This window comes from Pholis gunnellus (assembly GCF_910591455.1).
Source record: "Pholis gunnellus genome assembly, chromosome: 6".
In the NCBI taxonomy this organism is placed as follows: domain Eukaryota; kingdom Metazoa; phylum Chordata; class Actinopteri; order Perciformes; family Pholidae; genus Pholis; species Pholis gunnellus.
Genome location: NC_136532.1, coordinates 27,314,879 through 27,330,956, shown reverse-complemented (window position 1 = coordinate 27,330,956; position 16,078 = coordinate 27,314,879). Strand labels below are relative to the sequence as shown.

The 16,078-nt window shown below is 42.3% G+C and overlaps 1 protein-coding gene across 1 annotated transcript; it reads left to right on the top strand.

Moving 5' to 3' along the window:
* Positions 1-6,876: 6,876 nt before the first annotated feature.
* lox (lysyl oxidase) lies at positions 6,877-10,346 on the top strand (the record flags this gene model as incomplete). Its single annotated transcript, XM_079161092.1, has 7 exons — positions 6,877-7,399; positions 7,810-7,918; positions 8,344-8,475; positions 8,564-8,720; positions 9,042-9,137; positions 9,936-10,051; positions 10,232-10,346. 7 exons carry the CDS (start codon positions 6,877-6,879, stop codon positions 10,236-10,238), a joined length of 1,140 nt encoding a protein of 379 aa, XP_079017218.1. The 3' UTR covers positions 10,239-10,346.
* Between the last annotated feature and the right edge of the window lie 5,732 nt (positions 10,347-16,078).

The window sequence follows — 16,078 nt, the reverse complement described above, 5'->3', positions numbered from 1 at the left end:
TCTTTAGCTGTTAAATGCTCCTCTATGTTCCCCAGCTGTGTGTGTCTGCTGTTTGCTGCTGAGCAGGTAGTGCACGGCGGCTTCATCACAGCTTGTTTTGATCAAGTGCAGAATGCAGAAGGGACAAAAAACTGCAGTTCCTCAAAATGGCCAATCGAGGCCGGCTCCAAAAGCGAGTGAATCCCCACAGACCCTCATGTTAAAGGGACCAATGAGTACGGTACAAAATAATCATGAGGCATTCCCAGGCCATGACGAGATATATATTCCCTCTAGCGTGTTCAGGGCCTCTTACCCATTGAACGAACCCTCTAAAGGGAGGCGTCCAGGAAGATCCTGATCCAGATGATGAACCACCTCAGCTGGTCCCTTTCAACCTAAAGGATCAGTGTCTCTACTCTGAGCTCCTCTCCCCATCTCTAAGGCCGGGCCCGGGTCACCCTACGAAGGATACTCGTTATTTTGGCCGCAACTCAGAGGTACCGACTCTCATCCCGACCGTTTGATGTGACAAAAAGTGTTTTTTTTTTCAGTGGAGTGATGCCAGAAGAGGACCAGCCAAACCCAACCTGGCTGTAATCGTTGGTGCTGCTGTTGTCCTCCTGGAGGAGAGAGAGGAGGAAGTTTGGTCGGTTTATTTTGTATCTCTTCGGTGTGAACTCACATCACGTCCACAAATGCATCCTGAGTGACCGAGGAGAGTCCAGAGGTCCGAATATGAACACATGAAGGGACAGATTTACGTTTTCAGAGACAAGGATAGAATCATGACTACAATGACCTGATGATGGTGGTTTAGTGTGAATCGACTTACAGCAGGCTCTGGACATCTTCTGTACCCATGCGTGACTTTCCACCACTACAACACTCTCTGTTGTTAGTAAGATGGAGATACAGAGAAAACGGATCCATGGAGAAACAATTTAGTTTTACTATATTCCTATATATACTATATAGGAATAAAGCTGGAGATCTTCGGCCATGTTTTGGCCGTAGAGACATGTTCCCCATGGTATAGCTGTTAGCAGCTGAGCATGTCACAAAGTCTTCCCCTCTGTCCCTCTTTTCAGACCTACACAGTCTCACAGCAGTTCATGAAATAGTCAGAAAATATAAATGAAGGTTCTTTTATGTCCTTTTGATGTTCTCTCACACTGCCTTTGTTTAGTGTCTCAAATCAACTTCAGGTGTGTTGATTGATAAGCGATGACTCCTCCTCCTCCTGTGTGTGTGACTCTTCAGCAGCACTTCATCTGGTCGAGCGGCCTGTTTTTCACAAAGAGGTGAGAGAAACCTGACGAAACACCTTTTTAACTGCTGGCAAAGACGCATCAGAACCTTTTCAGATTCAGCCACAGCAAGTCATGTGAACAATGTTTTCATCAGTTTAGAACATTTACTTCTGATGTTGGTGCTCGTGGTGTTTTTACGAGCCGTCAATTTCATGCCGGTTTTTGAGGAAGGAAGCTGGTCTCCATCACCATAGCAACATCTGGTCACACAAGGACAAAATGAGGTGAGCAGGTTGCAGGCGAGGATGTCTCGAACATTAAAGGTTTAAAAAAGAAACTGGATAGTAATCATTGCACCAAGACTGAACAGAGAAGAGCACCAAACACAAGCGGCTAAAAACTTGCAGCTCTTTCCTCCACGTCGACTGATTGACGGGTGATACACAGCGAAACAGGAACAGAAATGTGAGCCTCCTCTCTCTGATGTTTAATGGAAGGTGTGTGGAGGCCAGGGGTCCGCTGGCTGATGCGGATTCAGGTTTTGTTGTGGTTTTAATGAGTCTGGCTTCTGCTACAACTGCTTTACAGGCAGGAATGAGCTGTTCTGCAGATGGATGGATGAGGTGACTAGTCACGCTTGCATTGAAATGTTATATGTAACTGATACAGAGGAAGGGTTGCATTCTTTAAGTCTTTACTCAAACTGTCTGCAGAACCTACATCCCAGAACCCCCTCTGTTTTTATCCTTTATTTAGGTCTTTCACAAAAAGTCTGGGTGAGGATTTGGCCATTGAGTTTGAAAAGTCAGTCTGGTCTCATCCAGCATTCGTAGCTAAACCTTCAAAATATAATGTACTGTAATTCATAGACATCCCAAGAAATAATTCTGTATGTTATCCACATAATCATGAACGAGGAAGTATAAAGACTGCAAAAACACACACATAAGTGGATCAGGCCACTGAGGGGCCGCTGTTCGAACCCCATGTGAGAATCGACGTTGATTTATTTGTCACATAACTTGCCTACTTCAGTAACACTACTTCCGTGGTTGTTTTAACCAGGCAGTGAGAGTGAAGCCAAAGCTTCACGTGTTAAAGCTGCATTCTCTCTAGTGTCCACCAGGGGGCGACTCCTCTGGTTGTATAGAAGTCTATGAGAAAATGACTCTACTTCTCTCTTGATTTATTACCTCAGTAAACATTGTAAACATGAGTTTATGGTCTCAATCTCTAGTTTCAAGTCATGATCAGCCAACTACAAGGAAAGACTCTTCACGACGTAAGATCCAAGTGGCGGATCGCGTAGCACGGATGCTTTTGAATATTTTACTATTTTGCTCGACAGAGTTGGAATCCAGGTTGATGCGATCTTTGTATTTCTTCATACGTGGCTGTGATGTAGTGCTCACTTATACAATTGTAATCCCTGCAATATAGATGAGATGTGGTTTAGAGATCTCCAGCAATATGTTTGTGAATGTGTGACGAATCTGGCAACAGAGGCAGAAAACAGCTGCTGCTGTTACACGAACACAACACAGGCACGGAAGAGAAACCAGTAGGTTTGAAACCAGTAGGACCGGCAGCCACTGCATGCCCAGTGTACGGGAATAGTCACGTGATGTTTGTTATCAGGCGTTTGAGTCTGGACGGAGATCATGCTGAACAATGCTGAAACGGCGTGTGGGCGCAGATAGTTTTTGTTTGTTAAAACTCGTATTAAAACGTATTCGTGTGGATGTAGCCTCAGGGAGCCGCAGCAAAGGGGCCAAAGAGCCGCATGCGGCTCCGGAGCCGCGGGTTGCCGGCCCCTGGGCTAAACCAACCAAAGATCAATGGATTCACAGCTTTACTGTTTTGTCTGTGACTGGCTCACCTTTCAACCGGATGCTGTGACGTCCTTCGATGGAAAAGGTGAAGCAAGTCAAATATTCTCGATTCTGAGCGCGCTTTCCATTGACAACAATGGATTTGAGGGCAGAAAATAAATGTGGATGACCCCTTTAAATGGCTGCCGATATGTTTTGTGGATGGTAGCCTTCTTTACAAACATACATACATTGATGCTCACACTGCCCCTCTTAAACTAACAATGAACTTTATCGTATAGTTTCCTTGCATTGGCTTCTACACACACTCGCACACTGAGTGTGTTGATGATGTTGTCGGTGCTGGTAGGCAGTGCTATTGTGTTTCCATGGCTCTTTATGTGTCCTGTGTGCAGGAGGCCCCTGCAGGCGGCCGGCCCTCATTATGAAGCCGCTTAAAGCGCTCGGGTCGGGCCGACACCTGCTTCTCATTGGAAACAGCAGCGGCCGTCTTTTTTGGGTTCCTGAAAGGGAAGTGCAGAGCGCTGCGATAAAGTCCACCTGCCTTTGATCTTTACACAAATGTCGTAAAAAAAAAAAAGAAGCTGTTCACTTTTTCCCTTTAACATGACGGAATCGGTTTAACCATGCACACGTGTGGCTGCTGCTGTGAGCTAGCTCGCTGCTAGCTGCTGCTGAGACAATGCAGCGTTACAATTTCTCGTGCAACACAGAACACAAGCGTAACCCGGTGTCATCATTGACTGAATTTAATTTAAAGGACTCAGCAGTATCTACATTTGCTTTGTTTCCTGTTAAACGGTCTCAAAGGAACAGGAACTGAGAACAAATAAACTCAGCTAGGAAAAGTCCTCACAAATGAAAATCACCACAGCTGAATGTGGAAGCCAATTGATGGTTTAAATCTGCAGTTCCACTAACGGCCACTAGATGATGACATTGAGAAGCTCCCACTGTATCGGTCAATACAAATATTTCGTGGGCATCCCAAAAGCTAATGTCAATTTTCAAGGCTTAAAGGGAAAATTCAACATTTCCCAAACTGCGGTTATTCGCTAGAATACAGTCAGGACTTGGTTAGTGTAGCTTAGACGTCAAAAAGGTCTCTCATTTATAGGTTGATGTAACTGTCAATTAAGATAATTCAGTAATTTCAGAGGACTTTTCATTAGTTCAAGGGAATTAATTACTAAACCGAGTTGGCGATAATAAAGATATTTTGCACACAAAGTACTGATTGATATCTTGAGTTTGTGTTGTGTTTTTTGCAGTAAATTGAAAATGTGTACTTTCCTTCTCCGAGCTCGATAAAAGCAATGACGGATGAGCAAATAAAATTTCAGTCATCACGATGGATGAAGCAGCTGGTAGTTAACAGAGGCTCCTGATGTTCCCTCAGGGAACAATGCAGAGGTTCATTACAGAACTGTGGATACAAACTATGCTTCAGTAAAGTGCATGTCCTGTACATTAAGCTGGACTGGTTCCTGACATCTAAGTTTGTCTTTTTTTCCTCTCATAGAGAAGTTGTTCAAATAATTTTGTCTAAAAATAAATCTCGCTCCAGATCTGCACCCTGGATACACTTAACAGAAGTCTTTAATTGAATTAATCAGCATTTAGACCACAGCCATGCTAACGGCTCTATGAGGCTGGACTCATTTTGGTGCTTTGAGCTAAACACTAGCGTCAACATGCAAGGATCCTCACAATGACAATGCTAACGTGCTAATATTTAGCATGTTCACCAACGCTTTCCCCCCCAAGAGTGCTCCACCTAGACCCGCATCACTGTGGTGCGAATGGTGGATTATCTGGCAATAGCATCGTACATTTACTTTGGGTGAAAGCGTCTGCTAAATGACTGTAATGTAATAGTGTAGCATTATGTACAAAATGTACATTTTATTTAGCAAATTCCTTTATTTATATTTTTGCTTTTATTTCTCCATGCTTATATAAGAGCAACTGAAGCATACACATTCCCCCCCCCCCCCCCCCCCCCCCCCCCCCGGGCATCAATAATGATGAAGTTGTTGCATTTCACTCATGTAGCGGCTGGCTGGTTAGCTAGCTTGCTTACTTTAATGCTACACCGGAGACAGAAAATGAGTCGAACAAAGTTGTCACTCATCTGGAACGAGTCTGTGGTTGAAGCGTTACGTTTTTCTTCTAGCTCACTCATTTAGCAGCTGGCTGGTTAGCTAGCTAGCCGAGTCATTTCACTTTCATGCTACACTGGTGAAATGAGAAGTTTGCTTCTGTCAGAGATGTTCTTAGGTTAAGTCAACAAACCTTGGTTAAGTTCGGGTTAACATTAACCCTTCATGGCCGGGTTAGAGGGGAGGTGGATGGGTTAGTCACGCGAGTCATTAGCGTCCTCATGTGACTTGGATTAGTTGCTCTTATGAGTTATAAGAGCGCGGTTGAGGTTAACTTGACTGGCTAAGTGGTTTTGTAGCCTAAACCTAACATCCTGGGAAGATACGTACGTTTATTTTAAAAAGACACTGAACTTGTAATGAGTAGAAACTGCACGTTTACTGTGAAGATGGAAGTTTATTCTGAAAGTGAATGAGAACGTGTGGGACATGAAGTTCTGTAGCTTACTGTTAACTCATTTGAAGTGACGTTTGGGAACATAACCTGAGTGAAGAGCCTACGAGTTGAAGGGTGTGTGTGTGTGTGTGTGTGTGTGTGCGTGTGTGTGTGTGCGTGTGTGTGTGCGTGTGTGTGTGCATGTGTGTGTGTGTATGTGCAGCATGTGGGTGGCAGGTTGTGTGTTTTACAGAAAGCTCTCTGTTTGAAGGCATCCTGAGCGCTCAGTGGGGGGTTATTCTCCAATAAAACCAAACAAAAGCAGCTTGAATGGATCGTACTGTACCGCGGAACAAGTCCATGTACAGTAGCTGCTGTAAAGATGTAATGAATAACCTGAAGTAACTGGAACACATTAAACAGGTTCAACCTCTTGGTACCCTGACAAGCCTTTTTTTAATCCCTCTAGATGTTCGGACAGGTCTTCACTGCTCTGACCACAGAGGTAATTAGACAGAAGTTACTCTGATTATACCTCTGTGGGCAGAAAACAAAGGGTCAGAACTTATATTGTATTTTATAAGAAAATAGCTGCTTTAGCTTCAGTCTTATCTAGAGCAGCATGATGAGGATTTAAAGGACCACACAGCTGTTGTTAGCACATTTAGCTATGTAGAAGTCCTATTTACACCGCAGCTGTTGCATTTGATTCAAATGTTTCATGTGTTTTGCTTCGACTGAAGTGTAAACTGTATTTTTTTATGTAATTGTGTGAAGTCTGGAAAATACAAAACAAAAGCCTCAGCAGCTGCTGCAGTGGTGCATTTATTTAAGATGATCCAGTTTTCAGGTTCGTCTGAAAGGATCGATGTTTTGCTGTGTCGGCTTCTTGTCTTTTAAACATCCTTTCTTAAAATCCCTGAGAGGCCGAATCAGTGTTTCTCGTGTCATAAAATCACTTTAAAACACACTTTTATTCATTAGCTTTCACCTTCATACGTGTTTCTTTTGAGCATTTTGAAAAGTTTCATTTCATGCACCGATGACACAGAAATGAATCACTTCTTTCTTCTGTTTGTACTGATTTAAAGGTTCAAGGTCGTCAAATGAGTCAAAACCTGCCCTACCCCCTCTCTCTCTCTCCCTCCCTCCTTCCCTCCTTCCTCCCTCCCTCAGCAGTAGCCTTGTAGCTGCTGAGCTTCATCACTTGAGAGGAACTCTTCAGGCTGCGCGTGTGGAACACGTCTTCATTAAAAACACATTTATTTGGGATCATGAAGGAGCTCTCGCTGCTGTCTCTTTCACATCTATGTTTCCTCTGTGGGTTTCTGGACGGGGCTCGCGCTCAGGAGGCTGCGGGTGATGGAGAGGATGCGCTCCGGCGGGGGTTGACATGGCAACACAACGGGCAGGTTTTTAGCATCCTGAGCCGCGGCTCTCAGTACCGGCCGTCCGGCAGGAGGCAAGCTGGGTCGCCCCGCCGCGGTAACCCGGTGGTCGTCCTCAGCAGCGCCAACGACACCGTCCCGGTCGCGTCCCGGGGCTCCCCGCGGGTCCCCGCCGCCAGCGACACTGCGCAATTGCGCGCGGCGATGCGTCAACAGCGGCACCCGACGCCCGGGAGCCACGGAGACTCTGCCCCGGTCAGACGGGAGGACATGATGGTCGGAGACGATCCGTACAACCCGTACAAGTCTTCTAACTATAACCCCTATTACAACTACTACAACTCGTACTACAGACCCAGACCCAGGACCCAGCACCGGCACGGATACGGAACCAGCTACCACCAGCACGGTCCGAGACAAACCTGTCCTCTCTGAATGTTTGTGATCTCCACAGGATGAACCAAACCAACGTCACTTTGATTTAATATTAGTCATCAACGCGTCGCTGTAAATACACCTTACTTTAATTATTGTAATCTAAACAATATTTAATAATCAGTAAAAAGTTTATCTTCATTCATAGTTTATTCTCCATTTAAAGTCGGATTTTGAGGCAATAATGCCCCCCCCCCCCCCCCCACACACACACACACACACACACACACACACACACACACACCTCACACAGACTTCATAGCATTTTGTGTCTCTTTGTAGTTGTTTTGTGTCTCTTTGTAGTTGTTTTGTGTCTCTTTGTAGTTGTTTTGTGTCTCTTTGAAAACTGTTTAAATATGAATCTGAACGTGTTGCTGGTCTTAGGTCTCCCTGATCTGGTTCCTGATCCGTACTACATCCAGACCGGAACCTACATCCAGAGGATGTCGATGTACAACCTCCACTGCGCTGCTGAGGAGAACTGCCTCGCCTCGTAAGACAACAGCACACTTCTTAATGACATCACTCCAATCAATCAGTGGACTTTAATAAAACACATATAACCTCAGACCACTGATACTTTATTACTTTAATACTTTAATATTTTAATATTTTATTTAGGTTTTTACATTTGGTTACATTCAGGTCCAGCTGATATACAAATATTTAAAGTTGCTCGTAATTTATATTTTGTGTCTCCTTTCTTGTCTCCTCCCCTCCTCTTCCCTTCTTGTCTCCTCCTTCTCTCCTCCCCTCTTCCTCCTCCTGTTCCCTAATTGTCTCCTCCTCCTCTCTTTGTCATCTCTCCTCTTTCCTCATCCTCCTTGTCTCTTCTCCTCTTCTCTTCTCTTTGTCACCTCTCCTCCCTCCTCCATCTTCTTCTCTCCCCTCCTCCTCCTCCTCCTCCTCTTCCTCCAGCTCCTCCTCGTCCTCCAGTGACTACGACACCAGAGTGTTGCTGCGGTTCCCTCAGCGGGTGAAGAATCAGGGAACAGCCGACTTCCTGCCCAGTAAACCTCGATATTCGTGGGAGTGGCACAGCTGTCACCAGTACGTAGCTCCTCCTCCTTCACGTCTGTGCAGAGTGACCCGATGGATGACCTCTTGTTGTTGTTGTTGTTGTTGTTGTTGTTGTCAGACACTTCCACAGCATGGACGAGTTCAGTCTGTACGAGCTGCTGGACGCCGACACTCAGACACAAGTAGCCGAAGGTCACAAGGCCAGCTTCTGTCTGGAGGACACTTCCTGTGACCCGGGGTACCACCGCCGCTACGCCTGCACCTCCCACACTCAGGTACACACACACACACACACACACACACACACAGTGTATACTAACAGGAAATAGGTCTACTCAAGTAAAGTACTACTGACACTTAGAAACGTGTACTTAAGTGCAGTACTTTGGTAAATGTACTTAGTTACATTCCACCACTGGCTGAGACCAAAAACAGGAACGATCAATCAGAAACGCACAGAAAAAAGAAATAACTGAAATAAGATTGTGAACTTTAAGATATTATAATGTTTAATGTGTGTGTGTGTGTGTGTGTGTGTGTGTGTGTGTGTGTGTGTGTGTGTGTGTGTGTGTGTGTGTGTGTGTGTGTGTGTTCAGGGCTTGAGTCCAGGTTGCTATGACACCTACAACGCTGACATCGACTGTCAGTGGATCGACATCACCGACGTCTCTCCTGGAAAATACGTCCTCAAGGTCTTCTGGGGAAATGATGTCCTGTGTTTTTGTTACATTCCCCTCTAAAACACATTTTGGGTTTTAAGCTATTCTATGTATTTTTTCCATTACTCACGAGAGCATCACATGTGGATCAGTCCGCCGCTGAAAATAGTCCCCAAGAGACGCATTTCCTCTTGTTTGAGTAACGTCATGATGACTACGTCCACTTCTCATATGCAGTCTGTGGTTTTGAGGAAGGCTAATCTCATCCAGCGTTCAGATGAGATAGCAGCCCGCTGTCTGTTCCCCGTGTGAAATGAGAAGTCAACGTTGATTTATTTAACTCGCCTCCTTCAGTAATCGCACTTCCGTATTTGTTTTTAAACCCAAACAACGATCTTTTCCTAACTCAAGTAGTTTAGTTTCCTAAACCAAACTGAGTAGTTTCCTGTGAAGACGGGAGTTTATTTTGAAAAGACTGTATTCATGTAACGAGCAGAAATTGACACGTGTTGCTGGTTTTAGTAGGAAAACACACGATGAAAATGAAAAATGTTCCATAATATATCATACGAACCGTCGTATAAGGAAGTAGTATATCCTAGTTGAATCCGCATGCAGTACATACTGTAAGGGCAGCTGCAGTGTGTAGTAAACGTTTTTTTAAAAAGTATGCAATTTGGAACCCAGCTTATTTATTTATAGTCTTAGAGATTTAAATCTACTCGAGGAACCAATGGTCAGAAGAGAGTGTTGATGATCAGAAATAGAATGAGACCAAACTGATGGAGAGGTGACCTTGGCGTCCCGGTGACGCTGACTTTGTCCCGGCAGGTGACGGTGAATCCTCAGCAGAAGGTCCCGGAGTCCAACTTCAACAACAACATCGTCCGCTGTGACGTCCAGTACTCCGGCACCGCCGCTCACGTCTCCGGATGCACCACCACATCGTGAGTTCATTCATTATTACTAATATTTGAGGCTTATTGCACCTTTTTCTATTTTTGCAAAGACATACGGAGTGTTGCTGATTGACAGGTGTGTGTTTCTACCTGGGATCTATCGTCTGTCCGTCTCTGATGATCAACACTTCTCTCAATGCTTTTACTTTCTTCTTTGGTTTCTTGCAGCCAATGAGATGATTTCTGCAACACGAGCCGAAGAACCAAGACAAACGGAGTGAATGCTGCAGAAGAATGAAGCTTAAAGTTACATTAACTGACATTAGCTTCTTTTAAATTACGGACAAATATCACCGTCTGTGAGACGAGATGCAGAGTAAAGGTTGCACCAGTTATTTGTAAATCTGTCTCTGTGTTTGTGTGTAAAGTACTTTCTATGATCTCAGTAGCTACAAACTAAATTAAATTAGTGATTTGAAGTTTAAAACTCAAAGAGGAACTTCGTGTCTAAGTGACTAACGGGGACGGCAATGTTTGAAATTGGTCCGATATTGATGGAGAGCGCTGCGGTCGCCACATTTACAATGTAACGTCACGTCTACTTAAAGGGTTTGTTGTTGCCACCGACGGGCTCAGAGTGTTCGTATTAGTGTCTGACAACATCAAGGAGAAGATCCCTCGACAGAGGAAGTCTCAGTTCTGTTGTCGGAAGTTGCAAACACGAGTGAGTTTTGTTGCGTTTAGTACAGAATGCGTAGCTCAGTGTTATCTATGACAGATGTTCACTGTGTGGATGAGGTCTTTGAATTCGATGGCGTCCCCGTATTTATTCATTTGAGCCAGAATATACGGATGAAAATCCCCAAGCAGCTGCTGCAAGGCGGCAAAGCTCTGGAGGCTGGTGGGGGTTTTTTTCTTGTGGCTGCTGTGACCTCATACACCACAGAAGAAGAACGCGGCAGAGATCTGGACCTGCTGCTGCCCGATATCCAGGTTTGGGATCGAGACTTCTCTTTAACTCAGATTCAGTAACAAACAGACCCGACCGAGGAAAAGGTCGAGAACAAGGTTTTATTTCTCTGTCGGGTTCTTTCCGTATTGTTGTCAGACACTCGTAATAACCTCATGTTAAATGACGGTAACGTAGTTAATTGACTATTTAACCACGATCATGATTTTGGCGATTTTAATTGCCGTGATCGACTTGCGATACTTACATTTAAAATGCTTCGCCCAACGAAAACTCTCCTTCACGTCAAATCAGGTTCTTCCTAAACTGACAGCCGGCCACCAGGGGGCGATCAACATGTTTTATCAACAACTTTACTGAATGTTGAAGCTATCGTCCAGAGTAGAAAAGTAAAATACTGTATATTAGTCTTTTACGTTGTTGAATAGCAGACGGGCAAAATGAAAATGCACTGAAACGCGGTGAAGAAGAACCTTGTTTTAAGTTATATTCTGATGCAAAGACGTGTACGTTAGCAGGAATGTAGCACAACGCGGAGGTAAAAGCAGTGATCTGTTTATTTAAATATGAAAGCGCAATATTCATATTTTGTCGCTAAAATCGATGAATAATCAAGAATAATCTCCATATTTATCAAAATAATCCTGATTATCATTTTGGCCATAATCGTTTTTGCCATCGCAGCTCAATTAAAAAAGAAAATGTTTGTCCCCATTAGTCACTTAGACACATGAATAGAAAATATAATATGTAAAATAGGGTCCAGGTTCGAAAAATAGCAAAGTTCCCCTTTAAGAAAAGTCTCATCAAACGTATGAAACTGTAACATCAGCAGCTGTGACTTCACTTCCACAAAGTAAACTCACCCGTCAACGCTTCGTTCATGTAGTGATATCGCTGCTTTATTTATGTCCGTATACTCGGAAAGGTTTGGAACAAATGTTGAATATTTGATCGCAAAACTTTACAGACAAAGTTATGCACATCGTCGGCATAAGGTTTTATAATTTGGAGACTTGTTCATATCAATAATAAACGTGTCCGTATTAGCTCTTATACTCTAAACAGGTTATGTAATAGCATGCTAACTTTAGATAGCTCGTTAGTGAGCTACGCAGCAATTAAACTCCAAGTAAAGAAAACACTTCATAACTAAGCTGAGGCTAAGATTACATTTACAAACAGGTGCAACTGTTCTCCTTTTACTGCTTACTTAACGTTTGGCTTTGTGCGTCTATTTCATGTTCGTGTTTCTTTTTGTTCAGTTTGCTGTCAGTCAGCAGAAAGCGTTTTTGTGATGGCGACATAAAAGGTTTTTCTTGAGATCGAAAAATAATTATTTAAATGAAAATATTACATTTTTCCCGATATAGAGAACTCATTGTTGTTTTTCTTATTTTCTGATCTTAATCTCCATTAAAAACATTTTCTCTTGAACACAGAATAATAATTACATTAATTACATGCATGTCCTCTCTGGGCTTCCGTAGGTTTATTTTATATAATATGTGATGTAACTGATGTTTTACTGACATTTCAATATTCATTTAATTATGTTTTTTTTCTGTTTATTATTGGTGCTGTAAAGTAGATATTTCATGTTTTGGTGCTGAAGGTGGTTTTCACTTTGTCATTTTGTCCCCAAACTGAATTGAACCAATAACGAAAAGCTAACTTCTGACCTACAAACTAACGCGTGTTTACCGAGTACACAGTGTGTGTACTTGTACAACCTGTAACCACACACACACCTGCAGAGCTGTATTATCAACCTGCATCACTGCTTCACACACATTAATAAAGCTTGCTTGAACTGAACATGTTGATGTATTCATGTTCATATTCAGTGCGCACAAAGTAGATTTAGTGTTAAATTACTTTTTACTTCATTACACCTCAAAGGTACAGATTGTACTTTGTACTGAACTACGTCACAGAGGTAAACTGCACACCTTTTATTGCAGCTGACCGGAAGAAGCCCCTCCTCCTCCTCCTCCTCCTCCTCCTCCTCTTTCCTTCAGGACCTTTTGGCTCGTCTCTCCTGCGGGAGATTCTCAGAAACAACCAGGTATCAGACGGTTCTTTCTATCTTGTTTGGACTTTATATCACTTATGAAATATTATAATTAAAAACCTCGGAGCTTCAGAGCCCGCAGGTGATTTTTAAAGCACTTTATTGTCTTTTGTTGTAAGTGAAAGTGAAAACGGGCGCGTGCGGTGAAGGACACAGAGCGGTCACTTCATTATTATTATGTATTTATATTTCATTATATAAGTGTATATATAGAATAAGGTCACGCTCTGATTCACGCTCCATCTCAGATTACATTCAATGATGTGCCAATGAGATCTTGAAAGTGTAATTAATGACCAGCAGAGGACGCCACTGAGCGTCACCAGAGATTAAAATACAACTTTATTAATTCATAAATTCACAAACAAGCCAGCAGAATAAACATTCGGTCAGATTATATCTCACTTTAGTTTTTTAGTTGGTTCTACAGTTTACTTATTAAATACTTATTCTTGTTTGTTATTCATCTGTTTGCTGTAGAACAGTAGATCCTCTCTGTGGATCATCTTCATTTATCATAATAAATCATTAACATGTGCTCCACCTCTACCAGCTGTAATATTAAAGTATCAGTAATTATATACAATAATATAATATTCATTACTCTGCATAATGAGCACTTTTAGTTTTTGTACTTTAAGTTACATTTTTGATGCTATTTTACTTTATTTTAACTAAAATATTGAACTCATGACTTGTCATTTTAACGAGTATTTCTACACGACTGCTATACGTGTAAAAATACTAAAATATAAATGTAATCATCGCAGTCTTTCAGTCCTGCAGTAAATCTTCTCTGCATGAAGATAAAGTTTGTGTAGAAATTATTTCAACAGGAACATCTTTTAACATCTTTTAACATCTTTTAACTGTTGGATGATGAAAGAAGACATTTAGAATAATCGTGTTTATCTCATGATGGGGTCATCGATCAGCAGCCTGACTCACTCAAAGTGCAACAAGACATATTCAAATGAACTCATTCATGATTTGGGAGTGCAGCTCAAAAGCTCAATAATAGCGTTAACGCGTTTTACAGTCTCTGACCGTAGAAGTTATTTTCTGAAGCAGATTTAAATGTTTAAAAACAATTTTGGAAAAAGTACTGATCAAGCTGTTAATACGATGTTAAAGTTACTGTGAGAAGCCTTTATCTGGTCCTGAACCAGTCTCAGTGTAGTCCTGATCCTCTATATGAACCAGTCTCAGTGTAGTCCTGATCCTCGATCAGACCTCCATCAGTAAGGAGACCATCAGAGAGAAGATGGTCTGTTTCTATAGAGTTGTTCTTGAAGCTCGTCATCGGAGCCACCGGGTCGGATTCTGGTGAAACCAGATGAGATCATGCAGGTTCACCAGAACCTCCTTCAGCTCAGGCTCCAGCAGAGACCGGTCCACCGTGGACAGACCCAGATCCTCCAGCAGAGACCGGTCCACCGTGGACAGACCCAGATCCGGAGCTCTGGAGGGAGGAGGAGAGCTCAGCTCCCGGCAGAAGCGTCTCCTCCTCCTCCTCCTCCTCCAGGATTAGAGCTTCTCCTCTCTGCTGGAGACCCAGGACGTATTGCTGGACCCGGAAGGGAGGCACGGGAGAACCAGGACTGAGAGGGGCAGACTGTCAGACCTGCTGCAGTAACATGAGAGGTTTTCTAAAGAGACTCTACCACCTTAGTCCACAGGGGGCGACAGAATCAACACTACATATAAGTTCCTTGTAGTAACTTTAATATCACAAACTTTCATCCATACATGGATCAACGTCATGCGGCAGCAACTGTTTACTCATAAATGAATGTAACTGTAAATTAAGACATTCTGTGATCTGTCTGCTAACAAGTGAATCTGCAGAAGTCTAATGTTAAGAACTTCACTAGAACAAAACCCAAAGTCTCTATTTCAACAGACATGTTTGTGTTTCTGCATATATTTCTGTCGACTTGAGCTTTAGTGTTGAATACAGCGCTACATTTAGCAGGATATCTGAGGTGCTTTTGCTCTTTGGGTGTGTGTTCTTTAGCGACATGATGTTTTGAGATCAACCCCGTCATTGAGCCTGGTCTGAACAGTGTGAGAAGGTTCCACTAGATGGCCCCGCTGAGGTCCAACTGGGCCGATGAGCGTTAAACCAGTCTGGACCACAGCAGAAGTCCACAGTCTGTTATTATGGAAACATGTATTTATAGACTCGTCTCTGCTCCTCACAGAACCAACACTTATGTCAGTGAATGTGTGACGCTAGAGGTCTGATTCTGGAGGAAGAACGAGGCCCTCAGAGTCTGAGTCTAATGTTTAGATATAAAATACAATTAATAAAGCATCATAAACAGTAACTGTGATTAGGAGTTAAAGAGGTTTTCTCTACAGTTAAATAAACCCAGAGTTCTCCAACTTGATCTAAAATGAGTAAAAGAGCAAATACGCTTTATTTTAATGTATTAAGACGTTTAAGAATATCAATTATAATCATCAGTGGTATATTTTTATATCATTTTTATTGTCCTGGCCGGTTTTAACAAACTAAAAACATATAAATAGTGGTTAAAAATAAAGATATAATTGATAACGTTGAGTAATAAAATAAAACGTTTTGATTAATCTGTGTTTCACATCAGGATTCATGTTTCTAATGAGAATTAATCCTCTGAACAGAAGTTGTGTTTTTATTCTCAGGATAACGGACCGACTTCCTCTGCAGAGATCGTCTATTGAGACGATGAGCCACCTGGAACAGAAAAATATAAATAGAATATATAAATAAAATCAGAGACTGAAGTTAAACCTTCAACATAACTTATTATCAAATATGGAGATTAAGTTTACCTTAATGTGAATATTCATAAAATAAAGATTTAATAAATTAATCTATAAAAACGACTCCACATATATGAACTACAACATTAATATGCTCATTAAAGATAACAGATAATATGTTATACTATAACAGTTTCAAAGGGGCCATTCTCGCATCATGAGTACTTTTACTTTTGTCACTTAAAGTACATTTAGTACTTTTGGAGTATTTTAAGAGTAT